At 46.3% G+C, this 13,426-nt stretch overlaps 1 protein-coding gene across 2 annotated transcripts in view; it reads right to left on the reverse strand.

Annotated features, from left to right (window-relative positions):
• The window catches only part of SP3 (Sp3 transcription factor), a 43,445-nt gene extending 36,075 nt beyond the window's left edge, over positions 1-7,370 (reverse strand). The window contains exons 1-3 of one of the 2 annotated variants that reach the window (XM_084798625.1): positions 6,135-7,370; positions 5,384-5,529; positions 4,778-4,906 (exon numbers count right to left, since the gene is read on the reverse strand). In XM_084798625.1, the coding sequence (XP_084654751.1) occupies positions 4,778-4,906; positions 5,384-5,529; positions 6,135-6,141 (282 nt within the window). In that variant the 5' untranslated portion in view covers positions 6,142-7,370. The remainder of the gene's footprint in view (positions 1-4,777; positions 4,907-5,383; positions 5,530-6,134) is intronic. The other variant, XM_084798626.1, reaches the window with a different exon arrangement.
• Between the last annotated feature and the right edge of the window lie 6,056 nt (positions 7,371-13,426).

Genomic DNA, 13,426 nt, shown 5'->3' on the forward strand with positions numbered 1-13,426 from the left:
TATACACAGACAATAAAATCCACAAAACAAAAAGAAACCTAAGAGTTCAAGAGGATCTAGAAAAGGCTTATATGCACAGACAAAAACAATGGGGAACGCAACCAGGCACTTCTATCAAGGCTTATAAATGGCTTTGGAGGTCATGCTAATTTGTTTGGACTTTATTCTGTAGCTAGTAAATGAAAACTAAAAAAGCTTATAATCAAGTGATTGGTACAATCACATCTATATTTTATAAAGATAACCTAAAAGCTCAGTGAAGGAGAACGAAATAAATGCAGAAGAAATAAACTGAAACCACTACAAATCTCCAGGCCTGGACTGAAATACGTGTAAATCTTCAGTGTTTAAGTCAAGCATCAGTCACTAACGTCACTTTTTGTCCATTTTGATTTAGAACTGAAATTAAACAGAAGTAATCTTTCCTAACATTATAAAACAATTGTTTTATTTCAGTCTTATGGCATTTCAAACAAATTCAAATTTACTTAGTCTATTTTGTATTAAAATATGCATAAAATAAGTAAAATCCATTCATCATCTTAAGTCACTCACTGTTCAACTGAAAGTCAACAGTCAAATTTTTAGCTTGTACTAAGTTCACAAACACTCTTGGCTTTTATAGAGGAATATAGTACTTTATATTATAAGCTAATTTTACAAAACTTCTTTTGTTCATTTTCTTTTTAAAATAAAATGACAAATGTATGACACCTAAAGATATGAATAGGTAATTTTTTACAAAGGTAATGAGGTAGACATTTAACCATGAGTGAACAGCTTTCTAGTCAAGAAAATCCTTGAAATCCTTGAAAATAAACAGAACTGCTTAAGAAGCAAGTCTGTCCATGGTACCCCTTCAGAGCTAGCTGAAGTACAGTACCAACCTCCCACAGTATAGCCAGTTAAATGAAGAGGGAAATCTGTACATCTGAGGAAAAATAATATATTCAAACTTTTGTAAAAATCCTAAAGTGAAAAGTGTATTTTAAAAATACATATTTAAGTCCAGGTACAATGGCTTTATACCTGTAATTCCAAATACCTGGCAGGAAAAAGCCTCAAGTTTGAGGCCAACCTAGGCTATATATGAAGTCCCTATCTGAAAAACAAAAAAGGAAAAAGAAAACAAACTATAACATATGTGCACACATGTACATGTATGCAAAACATTACGCAATTCCAAGTTACCATATTTATTAAAATTATATCACATTTAAAAAACACCCACTAAATAACTGGAACACTTTCTGAATAAATGTATATTAGTTTCAAATCACACCAAAGAAAATTATAGAATGTAAGAATGAAAGAAAGCATCAGTAATACTGACTGAGATAGTAGCACCTAAGGAACTATAAACCAATTTTAAGCCTATTTCTGTAACTCCTCAATGAACAAGTTCCAAATAGCTCAAATACCACAAACCTGAACTTTGAAGACCTTCCCTTCATAAAAGAAGTTCCATCAACATACCAATGAAAAAAAAAATCAAGTACACTAAATATGAAATGGAGAAAAGATAAATTAGAAAGTCATCTAATACCAAAAGACAATAACTGGAAATACTACAAAAAACAAAGGGAAACAATACAACCCTGGCAAGACTAAGGTCTGGCTTAAGTGTCAGATAAGCCTCTATCTAAGTTACCAAATAAAACTAAGAAACTAAGTATTTTCTGTCACTCTAATATTCTTGTACTAAATAATGAGCAAGGAAAACATCTACCATCAAAGCTGCTGTGCAGAGGCACTCTCACCCCCCCCATGTGCATCCATAACCAAGTGAAAAGGGCCCTAGCCTCCTGACCCCAATGGTGTTGCTATAGCAACTCATGACAAGGGCATTCTCCACTGCAACTGGGTATAAAAATGACAGGGTGGAAAGGGAAAGAGAAGAAAAAACAAAAACAAAACAACAACAACAACAACAAAACCCCACAGGATCTGTCTTCTTAGACTGACTGTACCAGGGGAAAGAGGAGTAGAAGTTCTCACTGCATTTTAAAAGCATGATTAACTTCTCAGACCTGAGAACCAGAACAACTGGGAAACTAAGGTGGAGTCAAACATAACATTCTCAGGCAGATACTCAAGGAAAACTTCAGTTAGAGCTCAGACTTCAACGACAGCGTTAAGGTCTCCCCACTCAGTATGTGGGGGTGCAGTGGAAGCCAAAGCTTTGCAAATGTTAGGCAAGCACTGTCAAAAGCTGCATCCTGGGCTTCTAGGTCTTAACAGCAAATTATCCTACTCTTGAATGGAATTAGTAGTAATCTTTTATATGTGCCAATATGTACCTGCAAAACTAATGAACACTAAAGTTTATAACGGAAGTGGGTAATTCTTGTAAAATTTGCCTGTATCGTTTATTTCACTAAGGTACAAATAAAAGAATCCACAAGTTCCCACATGTAACTTGGGCAAGTTAGTATATGCATAGAGATCTCCTAATTCCTAATTATTAACAATAAAATACGAACGAGCCTTTGTTATCTTTGGGTGTCCATGTTAGGTCACTGTAGCTGGAACTGCTGTGACTGTCTATTCTCCAGCTCAGCACCAACGCCCCTGGCCAGGACCGGTGGTGTTTAGAACAAGTCTTCAGTACTCTGGCTTCTCAAGGTGCTTCTCATCTTGAAATACCAAGCTAAACTGGCATTAAGTTGAACATATGCACTTGACTTAGATACAACACTTGGTCAGGTATCTTTAACTAGGAAACTAGCAAAACTGAGAATCTGTAGCTACGTCAGTTAGTATAGACCAATGTTCATCTCAGATTTGAAAGATGCGCAGCAGTGAGGACAGCACTGGGGGAAAGCTGGGCAGAGGGTGCATTTCTCACTTTACTAGAAATCTAAGAATAGTCCACAACTTTTTAAAAATACAACTTTCAAGACGCTACAGTTCTCTAATCTCCAGCAATTTGAGATATAAAGTAGAGTTTTAAGTGTTGAAAATATCCCAGTGAATTCATCTCAATTAATTTATTTCCTTAAACATCCTGAAAAATGTTTTGAATCACTTTTAAACTGGAAATTAAATTGTTTTCCGTTAATATTCAGATGAAAATACTGCTCATGTTTTTTCATCTTATTCAACTTTGCTCAATGTGAGAAAGTTGAAAGAACTTTGATTTATCAAGCACCAAACATGTTCCAAAAAATGCGAATTGAGGGCTTCTCTGACAAAATTGTATTTTTATGTTATTATTACTGTTAGTAATGAGTTTAGATTGTGTTCATCTGGCAAAAAAAAAAGTCTTAATAATAATTTGATAGTTCTGAGACTCTTAAAGAAGCATAGCAACATTACAGACAAATTACTGGAGTCAATATACTGATCCTAAATATGACAATAAAGCATAAGTTTTCATCCCTAAACTTCCTGTCACCATTCCCCTCCCCATCTGTAAGCACATTCCTAAACTTTGGTAATTATAAGAAAAAAAATTACTTTATTTAAAATGTTGAAGTTTTTAAGTTTTACTTCTGAAGTAGTTTATTAACGTAATCAGTAAACTTATTTTGGCATTTTGGGCTTGAGGAATATAACTTATTTTAAAAGTTCACTAATCTGCCTGTTTGTTTACAAATAATTTTTCTTGAATACTCTCTATATTTTAATCTGCTTTTTTAAAAAGGAAAACACAAGACATTAAAAACACTCCCATTGCCCACAGTGTAATTTAAGACTAAAATTATCTATTCACTAATAATAAAGTGTAACAACATTGAATGACTAGTAAAAAAAAAAAGCTACCTTTTCTAACAGTGACAACTGCCAACTACATAAATCATCTTTTATGAACCATCTCTAAGAAATTAGTCTTGATAAGTATTTTAAGTATCTTAATAGGTGAACACACCTTTTTACAGTAAGCTAGGAGCAATGGTCCACACAAATGTAAAATTCACTGTCTACAGCACATAAGTGTACACTGAGTCTTTACATAAGACTTCCAGCTCCTCTCCATTCTAAAATTTCAAAAAGAATCCCAACACATTCTTATCAGACTAATTATAATAAAAATGAAATGTTGCCAACCAAATTCAACTCTTAAGTTTGGGGTGCACTACCATGCATATAAACAAAATGATTTTTATCTACTTTTTGTTTCTAAAACTGATAGTCTAGCAAATTTCGAAGGCTGAAGTATTACTATCTAACTTCTAAATTTCGAGAGCCTCTAACTGTTTCACTTAACCCTACTCAGGACAAACTAGTGCAAAGTTGTAGTAATCTGCAAAAGTCAACAATTGTGAATGATCAGATTTGTTTAAAAAGCACTGTAATAAAAGTGTTCGTACCTGTGTATAAAAGAAAATTATCTAAGGCCCAAATTAACCAACATCTGGGAACTTGAGCAAAATAGCTCCAGATTCAAAAACTTGAGACACCAAAGCCCCTGCCTCCGTAGGTGATACTAAACAGTCTATGGCCGATAGGCTGTGCTTGCAAATGCAGTGCTGAGAGCAAATGAGTTTCCAAGCCCTGATACGAATTACTCAAACATCCATTTTGGAGACCTGTGCCCACCCCCCACCTCCACCCTCCTCTCAGACTTCATTTTGTGAAGAATTTCGCGCGCGATGCCGCAGTGACAATCTTCGGAGAGCGCAGGCCGGCCTGGGCTCCCCACCCGGGACGCGAGAGGGCAGGAAAGCGCGGAGGGCCCCGACGGCCCGCGCGTGGCGGCCGCGCGGCGGCGGGAGGCCTTTGGGCGGGCCGCAGGCCCGGGATGGCGGGCGCGGGCCGCGCGCGCGGGACTTACCGCTCCGGCGGCGGCGGCGGGGACCCCGGCGGCGGCGGCGGCCGCCTCCTCGTCGTCGTCGCCCGGCGATGGCGGCCCTATCTTGCTGCAGGTAGCGGCCAGCAGAGCGAGCGGTGACGGCTGAGTGTCCTACCCGCGATGGGCGGGTTCAGAGAGGGAGACAGGGAAGGGGGTGGCGGTTAGGGCCGGCCCGGCTCGCACAGGAAGTACCGCTCGCTCCGCTCCGCTCCGCGCCGCGCCGGCCGGGCCCGCGCTCTGCTCCTCCGGGTCCGCGGCGCCTCTCCCCGCGCTCGGGCCGCTCGGCGGTCGGCAGCGCGCTGGGCCTCCCCTTCGCCCGGATCCCACCCGGGAGGGCGCGCACACTCGTACTTACGCGCGCGCACACACACACACACACACACACACACATACACACACGCGCACACGCACGAAAAAAAAAAAAAGGCGGCGGGCGGGGGCGCGCGGGCGGGGTCGGGAGCGTTGGCGCCTCGGGCGGGCAGCTCCCGGGGCGGGGGAGGGGCGGGCGCGCGCGGGAGGGAGGGAGGGAGGGCGAGGGGAGGAGAAAGCGGCGCGCGGGGAGCCTGGCCGCGCTCAGCCGCTCCTCACCTGGGCCGCCGCCGCCGCCGCCGCGCCGTTTCCGTGCTGCTGCTGCTGCTGCTGCTGCTGTTGCTGCTGCAGATACTCGCCGCCGCCGCCGCCGCTGTCCACGTCCAAGGCAGCCATTTCCTCTTGTTTCACGGGCTTTTCGGGAGCTGCAGGCACAGCGCGGGGGGGTGGGGGTGGGGGTGGTGGGGCGGGGAGGAAGGCGGGTGCGGGGAGGGAGGGGGGCCCGCGGGCCGCGGCCACATTAGCGCCAGCCGGTCCCGGCCCCTTCCCCTCCCCCCCGGGCCGCGGCCAGCCGCGGCGGCGCGCTCCCTCCTCCCCTCCTGCTGCCCCCGCCCGCCGCGGCTGTAACCCTCCTCCTCCTCCTCGTTCCCTCCTCCTCCTCCCCGCGCTGCCCCTGCCCCCTCTCCTCTCCTCTCTCTCCTCTCCTCCCCTTTCCCTTCGCGACGCTCGCTCCTCTCGCACCGTCAGTCACTCACACACACGCCCGCCCGCCGCCCGCGCCCGCACACAGGGGGATGCGCTCCCGGCGGAGTGGGCCGCCCGCCCCGAGCCCGGCGGGCACTCGGCGCTGGAGCTGGAGGGGCTGGACGCTGGCTGGCGGGGAGGGAAGGGAGGCGGAGGGGAGTGCGGCTGTCTGCCTCCACAGACACTCGGAGCCGGGAGCCGGCGGTGGTGGCGGCTCCGGGCTGGCTGTGGGCGGCAGTGGCGGCGGCGGAGGCAGCAAGGGTTGCTCTCTCTCGGCTTTACGTACCGGTCATAGTGTGTTTAGGACACCTCAGGCGGGGCTCCCCGCCGCCTTACACATGGTGAGAAGCGAAGGCGGCGGCGGCGGGAGAGGATGCGGGAAGCGGCGGCGGACACGGCCGGAGCGGTCCGGGGAATTTTTTTTTTTCCTATTTTGATTGACTGTGCGGGAAACACAAAAGGTGGAGCCTCCAGCCCAAAAGGGGGGAAGAGGGTGACAGCCCGCCCGGAAGTTCCGCCCCTCTTCCCGGCGCTCATTTGCCAGCACGCTTTCCGTCAGATGTTTTCATTGGTCCGGACGCCTGTCCGTCGCTCGGCCAGGCGCCGGGCTTCCTGTTTGCCCTCGGGTAGAAGGGAAGAGACAATGAGCGGCCGTGGCGCTGTAGGTTCCTGAGAACGGCCTCGGCTCGCGCGTTACCCCGCTGTGCCCGCCTCGTTCTTCGGCTGCCGCTGCCAGGCCCGAGACGCAAGCCACTTCCACTCGTTGGCCCTTCGAGAAGGCCTCGCCAAGCTGTCGGGGAGCTGAGCCGGGGAGGAAGTCCATCCCCGGTGGCTTCGGCTCCACTCGACGTTTCCTCCATCCTGGCAGCCGCCTGGGCTGGATCTCCCCAGGGCCAGGGCTCTCGGAGCTGCCTCTTGCTAGCGCAGCCAGGAGGCCACCGCCGCTCAGCCCCAGGGCTGCTGCTGCGGTCGCCGCTGCTACTGAGCAAACCGGACCCGCCCCATGAGCCCTGGGGGAGGGAGCTGGTATTGGGGGAGACACCCCCTCCGAGGCTGGAGGAGGACTTTTTCACACACATTCAGCTCTCAGATGCATAGTCGGATCCGTCGCCTTCCAAGTCCCCTCCCCTTAGCCACTGTTTCCCAAGCATCTGCTTTTATAGACCCCGGAGGCAGGCACTTACAGCAAAAAGATATCTCAGGTCCCTTTATAAGGGGAAAGAGTTTTAATTCTGGCCAGTGATATCAAAACAGGCTTAGCAATAGTTTATTAAGTGGGGAAGAATCATCTTTTAAAATGAGTTTGCTGCACACACACACACACACTCCCTGCCTCTTAATCCTACAAAAGCAAGTCAACAATTGTTAAAATAGTAAATCTCACTGAAGTAGCCTTTCCCCTTGGGAGCATTTAGGGACTCTTTTTACTTAGTGATTTAGGTTCACACTCCTTCCTTTGACATCCTTAATGCCTTGCTGTCGTGCAGGAGAAAAATGCTTAGGTTCTCTGTTCTGCCAACAAGAGACAGAACAAGGAAGAATGCTGCCTATTTGTTTAAAAAAAAAAAAGGCTAAATTTAAGACTAGGAAATACTATCCACAATACTTATGTGAGAAATCTGTCTCAAGAATTAAAAGTTCCAGTCATTGTAGTTATTGTATATTATGGTCTGTATAATAAGGTGGTGAAGTCGAAGCTTTTAAGCTAGCTTTATGTGCACTAACTTTAAGGAAATTAAATTTGCAAAGAGAAAGCTTGCGTCTCAGTTCCAGAAGTCTTTTATTTGTTATCTATGCTCATAGCATGCACACCTGGCTTACTGTGCAAAAGAGTACCAGAGACTTGGCCTTAAAGCACCAATGCACAGATATCCAAAAAAAGAAACAGTAGTTTCCTGTGGTCCTATATTTCACTAGAAGAATTGCTTTTAAAATTGAATAGTATAAATGGTATGCTATTTTACACTTGATTTTTTTTTAATGGAAATTTGTCAGGATGCGCTGATTGGAGGGATAGAAAAAGAGGGGGGCACTGATGGGGGGAAGAGCAAGATGAAGATGAAACCCAAGTGAAGTGGGCGAGGATGCTACAGAATTGGCCCTCTGGATAGCCGGTTCCCTCAAGTGAATGTTTCCGACATTTTCTGATTTTTCTTTTATTTGGGAGCGGAGGAGGGGCTTGGTTGGTTGGGGTTTTTTGTTTGTTTTTTCTTTTAGCTTTTTTGAGACAGGGTTTCTCTGTGTAGCAGCCCTGGCTGTCCTAGACTCACTTTGTAGACCAGGCTGGCCTTGAACTCAGAGATTCACCTGCCTCTGCCTCCGGAGTGCTGGGATTACAGGCATGTGTTACCACCGCCTGGCTATTTGCTGACAAGGACACATGTCTTCTATTTCAATTGTGGCTTGCAAGAACAATCTTTTTGGGTCAAAAGAAGATAACTGAAAGGCCGGGTATGGTGGCGCACGCCTTTAATCCCAGCGCTTGGGAGGCAGAGGCAGGTGGTCCTCTGTGACTTCAAGGCAGCCTAGTCTACAAAGTGAGTCCAGGACAGCCAAAGCTACACACAGAAAAACCCTATCTCAAAAAAACAAAAAAACAAACAAGATAACTCAAACTAGCTATTTTGATGTAAAACTTTCGAGGCAAGGTTTCTCTGTGTATCCTAGGCTGTCCTAGACTCACTTTGCAGACCAGGCTAGGCTTGAACTCACACCTCTCCCTCTGGAATGCTGGGATTAAAGGCGTGCTCTACCATGCCCGGCCTTGATGTAAAGCTCTTAAAGACTTCATGTTAGCAAAAGTATTACTTGCTCCTACAGTGGAATATCGTGGACTTCTCCAACCACACTTGAAAGAGTTACCATTACAGACTATCTGAAGATGACCAGCACTCTGGAGGCACAGGCAGGCAGATCTCTGTGAGTTGGAGGCCAGCCTGCTTTAGTCCAGGACAGCCAAGGCTACACAGAGGAACCCTGTCTGGGGGCGGTGGGCAGGAGGGATGGGGGTGGGGAAGACCCAAAGCAAAATGGTCTCTTGAAAGAATTCTTTAACAAGTACAAACACATTCAAACCATATGCAAAGCATAATGCCTATATTTAGATAATACACACATGTAGTAACTACTATAGTATAATTCACAGTGGATTGATAGGTTTTGGTATAGTCATTAAATGAAAATTTAAAAGTATCAAATATCATGAATAAATCTCAGAGCAACATTAAGATCTGTTCCCCCTGTCCTCATGGCTTGGCCTAGTTTCTTGTCATGTTTTCTGTCAAGATTTTCACAAGCTATTCCTGGCCAGGAAATAAAACCAGATCACCCTATTCCCCAGTAGATGAGGACAAAAATTGGTAGTAACATCAGCCACAGCTCCGAGAAAAGGAAGTCAAGCTGGGTCTGTGAGGAACAGCATTGAACAGCAGAAACGCTTATGTGGAATCCTGGTCAGCAGTTAGTTGTACCAGATCAAGATGGAAGTGTCGGTGCTGTCTGGACAGTTGGGCATGTTTAATTGGACTCGGTTGGTTGGTTGTTCGGTTGTAACCAAGGCTACACAGAGAAACCCTGTCTTGAAAAACACACACAAACATACCAAGTTGTGACTATCTGTGGGTATGTATAATAACAGCAGGGGTTAGTTATAATTGTCAATTTAACACAGTCTAGAGTCACCTGAGGGGAGAGTATCCGTGATGGATTATCTACATCAGGCTGCCCTGTGACTATGAGGGACGGTCTTCATTGAGTTAATTGATGTAGGAAGACTTAGCCCACTGTGGGTGGCCCCATTCCCTAGACATGAGACCCCTGCATGTAAGAGTGGAGACAGTAGGCTCAGTTGTAAACATGCAAGCATTCATTTCTCCCTGTGTGGATGTGACCCGCTGAAGTTCCTGCTTCCTTGATTACCCTGCTTGAAAGGACTATAACCCAGATCTCTAAACTGACACTTTTCTCCCCTTAACTTGCTTTTTGTCAGGGTATTGACTCACAGCAACAGAAATGATACTGATACAGAAATTCACTATAATCCTCAAGGGGTTTTAAATGTTTGTAAATTAAAGAGAAAAATGACCAGCCTGATGATTTAGCAGACCAGGAGGGTGTGTGGCTAAGCCTGACAACGTAAGTTTAGTCACAGGAACCCACAAGATGGAAGGTCCCTCCTCTCCCACGAGCTGTCCCCTTACAACAAACATGTTCTATAGCATGCAAGCCCTCCCACCAACACCATAAACAATGTGAAAGGAAAATAAGACTAAATGGGTTTCCTAGGTGCTGTGCTGACATGTGTAAGTTTTACTTACTTAGGCCGAGGGTGTCACCATTCTTCATATTGTGTTGTCTGTAACACTATATAATCATCTTTTAACAACAACAAAACCTTTTAAACAAATGAGTACCTGGAGAGGCCGTGAAACGGGCATGTCCTGCCTGGCCAGGAAGAGTCAGTGACGCGGTATGACTCGGTGCTCCAGCCTTAGTCACTGGGAAATTGCACCTAAATAAGGACCATGAATACTGAGAGCAACTGGGAGACATTAAGCTGTGTGGGTCATGGTGCCGGAGGACACCCACAGCCCGTGTGCCGGATGATTTGGATATAAAGCTAAAGGGAGAAGGGCCATGCGCAGACCCCGGAGCCTTTGCCATGCGCACAGGCCTCTCTGTCCCTTTGTTCAAGATATGAACAAGTTTATTGGCTTTTTAAAAAGTGCTCCACATAGGCCAGGCCTGGAAGTCTTGTGATCCCAGCATTTGGCAGGCTGAGGCAGGAGAGTCTCAAAACTCAAAGCATGTTGGGCTATACAGTGACACTTTCCAAATGAGAGCTGGGTGGCGGTGGTGGCGCACGCCTTTAATCCCACCACTCGGGAGGCAGAGGCAGGAGGATCAATGTGAGTTCAAGGCCAGCCTGGTCTACAAAGTAAGTCCAGGACAGCCAGGGCTACACAGAGAACCCTTGGCTGGGAAAAAAAATAAATAGATAAAAAGAAGTAAAGAGAGGCAGGGTGTTCGTCACAGTGGCCAAGTGCTAGTGTATATATAGTATGTCAGAGACCCTGCTTCAGTCCCCAATGTCCACCAGTGTGTAACCCCTTCATGGGATGCTGCAGGTGCCTCTGTGGGTGTTCTGTTTTTTCCTTATGCAAGGTCTCAGGAACTTGCCTTCCTGACACCAGTTTCAACATCAACGCTGAAACACTTCCTCCTGAGAACACTCTCCTCCTTAAACCTCATCTGCTTTCTGGGATCTCTCAAATGAATATGTCTCCATTTTAGCTACACTGTCCAATTTAAGAGAAAAAAAAATCTAGGGCAGTGAAAATGCTTTTGATCCATCCCTTACAGCAGCCACTAACAACGTTCAGCCATTAGTTCTGGAAATATGACCAGCGTGGCTGGGCTATGAGGTATTTCAATGAATGTAAACGTAATGGCCGCACGTGGCCAAGGGCTAACATTGGACAGTACTGCGTTGAGGGCCTGTCTTGCTCCAGGCCCTCCATATGAATACCCCTCCTCACTGGGTTCCCTGGGGAAGCTCAGCCTTCCTGCAACCCCAGCTGTCACCTCTAAACTCTAGTTGTCTGCTGTCACCTGGGTTGCTATTCCCCTTGATGTTTCACTCAGCCTCAAACGACAAATGCTCAAAACTGAACCCCTAACCCTATCTACAGACACAGCTCTGTTTTCCCTTTGGACACTCTGGTTGGTTGGTTGGGTTGGTTTGGTTTTTCGAGACAGGGTTTCTCTGAGTAGCCTTCCCTATCCTGGACTCGATTTGTAGACCAGGCTGGCCTAGAACTCACAGTGATCCACCTGCCTCTGCCTCCAAAGTGCTGGGATTAAAGGCATGCGCCGCCACCACCACCCAGCCTCCTTTGGACACTCTGTCTTCAAGAGTGATGCCATGGTTTTCTCAGAAGTCCAGACAGGAGTCAGGATTGACACATCTCCACAGCTTTCCCACTAGCAGAAAGCTGTGTGGTACTGGCAGGTTTTCCTGAATGACCTCTCTTGGTGACTTGTTTGCTGAAATCACAAAATTTATCGATCCCTGTTCTGCAGGACACTGCAAGGTGCTTACCCTCAGGGAAACGTAATCCCAAAGTGTATGCTCACAGGGTTCAAATCTCTGAACCACAAATAATGACATAAGCCAGGAGGTGTGGTGCATGCCTGTAATCCAAGTACTCGGGGATGCAGAGGCAGGCGGATCCCTGTGAGTTCCTGGTCTACAAAGCAAGTCCAGGACAGCCAAGGCTAGGTAGAGAAACCCTGTCTCAGAAAATAACAGACCAAATACATGGCCAAAGAACATCTCGCGTTTCTCCCAAGCCACTGAGCATCAGTCAGCCACGCCCAGAAGTCATCAGTGCACGCTTTGCCCTGGCCAAGTCGGCGTACTTTCCTGCCCTTCATCTGCTACTCTGCTCATTTTCCTCTTCCCAGCTCCAGGACCATCGTGGACCTTCTGCAGGACATCCCTCATAGTCCCTCACTGTTCCACAGTTAACCACGTTTACATCTTGCCCTCAGGATTCCCCTCCCTGGTCCCTGTGTTCCTGGAAACTCAAGACTTTAAGCTCCACGCAAGCCTTCCTATAAAGCCAATTGTCAGCAATTCCCTCTTCAGCTAGTGTTCCCCCCAATAGCTCTCCTAACGCACGTCTTACCATTGTCAGCATTGGGGGGGGGGGGGTTCGAGACAGGGTTTCTCTGTGTAGCCTTGGCTGTCCTAGACTGGCTTTGTAGACCAGGCTGGCCTCAAACTCACAGCGATCCACCTGCCTCTGCCTCCTGAATGCCGGGGTTAAAGGCGTGCTCCACCACGCCCGGCTTCATTGTTAGCATTTTGCTTGTAAGCAGATTTTACTGTCTGTGGGTTTTTTTAATTTGCATTTATTTATCTATCTATTTATTTATTTGGTAGTGGACTGTTTAGGGGTTTGCTTTTTTCTTTTCAAGACAAAGTTTCTCTGTAGCCCTGGGGGTCCTAGAACTTGTCCTAGAACAGGCTAGCCTCAAACTCAGAGATCTGCCTGCCTCAGCCTCCCTAGTGCTGGGATTAAAGGCATATGCCAATATTTTGGGGGTTTTTGTTTTGTTTTTAGTTTCAGTCTTTTGAGACAGGGTTTCTCTGTGTAACAGTTCTGGCTGTCCTGGAACTCACTCTGTAGACCAGGCTGGCCTTAAACTCACATCGATCTGCCTGCCTCTGACTCCCAAGTGCTGGGATTAAAAGAGTGTGCAACCACCACTGGCCCACACCAATATTTTTTAACATGGCCTTAATGTCAATAAGCTATGAATTTGTTATTTTATTGTATTTTATATTTGACTTTGTATTTTAATGAAAGAAACTATTTTATTGATATGATCTATTGATTGGAAAGGAACTAAAAAGGAAAAAGAAAAAAAAGGTACACACCAGTTGAACAAACAATCCAAAATTGTAAGGAAGCTGGGTGACAGCCCTATCTGTAATCTAAGCCTCAGAGGCTGAAGAAGACAGCCTTGAGTTCCAGGCCAGGCTGGGACATATGTCTATTATTGACTTGTGAT

The sequence above is a fragment of the Acomys minous genome (genome assembly GCF_964271855.1).
Source record: "Acomys minous genome assembly, chromosome: 10".
Classification (NCBI taxonomy): domain Eukaryota; kingdom Metazoa; phylum Chordata; class Mammalia; order Rodentia; family Muridae; genus Acomys; species Acomys minous.